At 34.6% G+C, this 5211-nt stretch overlaps 1 protein-coding gene across 1 annotated transcript in view; it reads left to right on the forward strand.

Moving 5' to 3' along the window:
- The window catches only part of LOC111377195, a 24532-nt gene extending 22752 nt beyond the window's left edge, over nt 1–1780 (forward strand). Inside the window, exons 6-7 of the mRNA XM_023000258.1 lie at nt 1206–1354; nt 1556–1780. Coding sequence (XP_022856026.1) covers nt 1206–1354; nt 1556–1780 — 374 coding nt within the window. The remainder of the gene's footprint in view (nt 1–1205; nt 1355–1555) is intronic.
- Nucleotides 1781–5211: the final 3431 nt, after the last annotated feature.

The raw sequence follows: 5211 nt of genomic DNA on the forward strand, positions 1-5211 counted from the left end.
GCAAAAGGATCCAGATGAGGCCATAGTCTACCTAGATGATTTAGCTGAAAAAAGCCCATACTTGGACTGGACCTCGTGCCACTAAGAGTACTAATAGGTTACGGCCCACTAAAAACCTGAATAGCACAGGCATTTATCATCTTAGGAAGGAAGACAACCTCAGAGCAAAAGTAGAAGCCCTCACTAGAGAACTTGAAGCCCTACATCCTAAGAATTCAAAAAGACTTGTTCCCCGTGTTGAGTCTTTCGAGCCTTGTTTTGTGTGTGGCAGCACTGATCATTTAGCATAGGAGTATGCCACTTATGTTGAGATGAGGGGATTTTATGAGGAATAATGTAATGCTTTAGGCGTATATCAAAAGCCCTACACCCTTTACTTCGAGACTTACAACCTAGGGTGGCGGAATCATCCCAACATTAGCTGGAAGTCTGAGAACCAATAGTCTGCCCAATCCAATAGAGCTTACAATGCGCTCCCACATAAACCAAAGATTTTTAACATGCATTTATTGAGGCACAGGGTAAAACAAATAAAAATTTTGAGACTATGATTGGCAGTTAGTTAAGGAAAACAAAGAGATAAAGAATCATGTGTCCAAACTAACAAATGCCTTAACTGTAGAGGAACATGGAAAATTTTCAACTCAAGCTCAATCAATCCAAAGGGACAACACATGGTACAAACTTTGGGATCGGGAGAGACCAACTTTAAGGAAGTAAATGTCATAACCACTAGATTAGGGAAGTAATTGAACCAGCCCTTCAATCTAGGAAGAATGAAAAATAATCAAGTGAGCCTAATGAGAGTAGTCCCAATGAAGACGTAGTAAAAGCTCCAGTTAGGGTACCTTTTCCTCAAGCCCTCAAATCCATCTTAAAGCTGACAACTTAACACAATGAAATCCTAGAGCATCTTAAACAAGTAAAAATCAATTTACCTCTCTTGCACGTGATCTTTCAAGTTCCTACATATGCTAAAGTCCTTAAAAACTTATGCACTATGAAGAGGAAACATCATGTCAAGAAGACTACTTTCCTGACTGAGCAAGCAAGTGATGTGATAGAGCAGAGGATCCCACCAAAGTATAAAAACCCTAGTTGTCCTACCATTTCTTGTGTCATCGGGAACTATTAGTTCGCACAAGCCCTTCTTGATTTAGGAGTTAGCGTTAACCTCATGCCTTATGCTATATACTTGTTGTTAGGTCTAGGAGAGATGAAGCCTACCTCAGTGGTCCTTCAGTTAGCTAACAGGTCCACCATAAGACCTAGGAGAGTAGTTGAGGATGTACTAGCTCAAGTTGATAAATTTCACTACCCAATTGATTTCTTGGTACTAGATGTGAACGTTGAGGTGATGTTGACTCTAAAATCCCGATTATACTCAGTAGACCTTTCCTTGTTACAACTAATTCTCTAATCAATTGTAGGAATTGTCTGATGAATCCATCTTTTTGGGAATATGACTCTAAAAGTCAATATTTTCCATGTCACCAAGCAATTTAGAGAAGCAGATGAATGTTATCAAACATACATGATTGATGCATTCACACAGGGGGAAGTATCTGCAAAAATTGATTATGATCCTTTGAACTCCTTCGTCCTGAACTCTGAAATTTTAATTGGTTCTGACATTGATGAATATGCTAACATTTGTGTTGTTTTCTTGCAAAATTGCAGGACCATAGGACTTCGTCATGACAACCCAAGTTTGAAGAATTGTCCGAAAGGACTGGAGGACAAAAACCATCAAGCATTGAGAGCCTTAAGCCGGAATTGAAGTAGCTATACCAAGGACTGAAAAATGTATTCATTGGACCAAGTGTTCGTGTGAAACCCGCAAGCGTACGGATCGTTGACAAGTAATAGATTTAGTGAGTTAGAGTATCGTCCCACGAGAAACAAAATTTAACTGAGTGTACTAGTTCTTAATTAGATTCAAAGCGAACAAGTTAAAAGTGATTTTTATGATTTTTAATTATTCTAATTTAATCTACAAAAACCTGTAAAATGTGAATTTAAAATGTATATGGGAAGAGTGTATTGGATTATGAATCCACCTATTATTATCTATTCCAATTCTTAACTACGTAGCTAGTTTCGTTCTTGCATTCTTGACAATCGATTATTCTATTGTAATTAATTTTTTTCCGAGACAAATTAAATCTATTCTATTCACGATCCCATTATATTCCTAATCCGATTTCATATGAATAAAACATATTCAATTTCATAATTATCTTAAAGATTGTACACGTGATAAATCTTATTCCTAAAATTTATGGTACGTATGTTAATCATGCAGTGTTATAAACTTATTGTGAACCTCACGGCACTACAATAAGCAACTATATATTTAATTGGTGATCAAACAATCAAATAATAAATTAAGCATGGAAGATTAATCAACAATTGCAAAAATTTAACTAAACCACATGTCTTGAATCAGAAATAAATAATAATGGGTTTCATCTTCATCCAATAAATGAGAAAAATTAGCCTAACATAAGATTGAATTTAAACACAAAATTGGAAAGACATCACTGGAAATTTAACGAGCGCGATTAATTCTCCAATTAAAGTTGCTGTTTTCTGTCCTTTTTCTTCCAATTTGCTGCCAGCTTTTGCGTGTAACTCCTCCATGTGCGTGCATGTTTGTATATAAATTAATTCCAGTTGGCAGCCCAAACGTTCTCTGCTTCAATTACAGCTTGTGTTTGTTGTATATATAAATAAAATTAGCAGCCAAATTCTCCTCTAAAGCAACTCTAATCCTCTTCCAAAGTTAGCCGTCAATATGTGCTTATATATTTCAGCAGCAGGCCCCTTTTTTTCTCTCCTTCCTGCCTTGGTTTTCTACGTGAATGTATATAATTTTGCCCCCACAGTTGCCCCAAATTCTGTGCCTGTGTATATTATATATAATCACAGCACCCAAGGCAAACCTAATGTTTCTCCAAGTTGACTTTTTTGTCTATATCTCCAAATTCTCTTTCTGCCCTTTTTTTGTAGGTTTTCTTTTTCTCCCCCTTCCGTTTCTGCCGGCCTACATGTATATATATATATAATTAAAGTGGGCTATTTTTTTATTTCACCAAAGCAACACTTGTTGTTTTGTATGAGATGAATTACAAAGTTGTCATAATGGTTGACTTCAAATCCACTTCCCTTCCTGTTGGCAATCATTTCTTGTGTATATATATCTTTTTCAGCCCAGTTGTAATCCACTTTGGAGTCCAATTCACAAAATAATAGGTCCAGCCTTTTGTCTCTTTATTCCAACAATTTGATTGCATTTTTATCCAATTTTCGTACTTCTTTCTCTTCAATTGCTTCCAATGAGTCATTCACTAAAAACAAAAGAAAATTAACTTAAATTAAATAAAAATTAATAATTTAACGACTTAAAAGTTTAATAATGTGGTATAAATAAATATACAAATTGCGTTTATCAAATACCCCTGAACTTAAACATTTGTTCGTGCTCGAACAAAACTATAACTTAAATAACAACAAACACACAAGCATGCAAAAATATTTGATTGGGCAGTTTAGCTTTTTACCTTTGGATTTGACATCACCGTATTAAATTCATAAGCCACTTCAAAATCACTATAACAAATTAATATCTACTTTTTCAATACAAAACTAACGTGTGTGTGTGAAGAACTAAGTTGACATTAATGAATTCACAAGATGTTTCAATTCTCAACCCTGTATGGTCAAATATATCCTTTCATCTCTCGTAAGATTTACACACACCCAAACTTATTCTTTTTCACTCTTTTCTTAGCGTGTGATCTAAGTTTGAATTTTTTATTACTATTCTCACCCTCTCCAATTCAGGTGGACGGTACTAGTTTTAAGTCAACACATCAATGAATAATGATTCTCCAATTAATTGATTGCTTCGATCGTCAAAACTCAATTAAGCTAATTATCCTTCATCAAAAGTCAAATTCACTCGAACAAGTGTTGGGACTTAACAAGGCAATATGTGCTTTTGCTTCTTCTTTTTTTAATGCACTTGTTTTTTTTTTTTTTAATTTTTAAAATTTTTTTGTCTCCTCCTTAAGCTTTCTAAATGGTCCATGTAACAGGCTTTAGGCCGATATCTCCCAAGTTAGATGACTTTAGAGCACCAGGTTTTAAAATACCCTTACAGACTTAATATCCCAAGTAAAAAAGGCTTCGAAAAGAACAATTTTTTTTTTGGGTGCAACTTCATCCCCGATTACTTTCTAAATGACCCTTGTAACGAGTTTTAGGCCGATGACTCCCAAGTCAAATGACTTTAGGGCACCAGATTTTAAGATACCCTTGCATGTTTGATTACTCGAGTCATAAATGCTTCAAAAAGAAGTTTTAAATTTTAAAATATATGCATTGACTAGTGCAACATCCCTTATCACACATCTATTCAAGCAAACCGACCTCCAATTTACGACATTTACCCAATTTTATCATGTTAATTTAAGACAATCCACACAAACTTTTTCATACAAGAAATCCACATTCACATTCGTATCTTCCTACAATAGTAAGATCTCCCCAAATTGTACTAAATTTGGTCTAAGGATAATAATAAGTATGATTTAGGTAAAGCATCTATGTCCAACTAAACAATCTATCACGTGTATGAATCAACTCATTTCATAACAATGTCAGCTCAGTTGTTGTGCGCATATAATATCAACTTTTGCAAATTTAAGTTTCAATCAATTTAGCATGCTTCCTATCCACAGTTCATAAATCAATATCAAATCTCAAATTTAGTCATCATTGTCAGTCAAATTGTCTAACCCACACAAGCACACAATCAAAAATAAAATAAAATAAATTAACGATTTTTTTTTTTTAAATGAAAACCAAGAATTCAAAGTTTTTCCCACCCCCCAAATTTAAACCCGACATTGTCCTCAATGTCTTAAAGCATAATTAAGAATGTAAGGGGACAAGAAAAAAAAGGACGAAAGTATTCCCCGAATTTTCCTGTTGAATATGGAAAGGACTATGGGTGGTGGCCAAACAATTTTCCTCATCATGTTTTTCCTTGATTTATGTTGGTTTGAGTGTTCCAAGACATCACGTTCCTACATATGGCAATCAAATCAAGCATTATAGATCAAATAATCTAGAACATGTGTTACTTAGCCCAAACACTCGAAGTAACCAACATTAAATTTAAAGGTCTCAGTGAAAACATGATCG

The sequence above is a fragment of the Olea europaea genome, unplaced genomic scaffold, assembly GCF_002742605.1.
Source record: "Olea europaea var. sylvestris unplaced genomic scaffold, O_europaea_v1 scaffold1619, whole genome shotgun sequence".
In the NCBI taxonomy this organism is placed as follows: Eukaryota; Viridiplantae; Streptophyta; class Magnoliopsida; order Lamiales; family Oleaceae; genus Olea; species Olea europaea.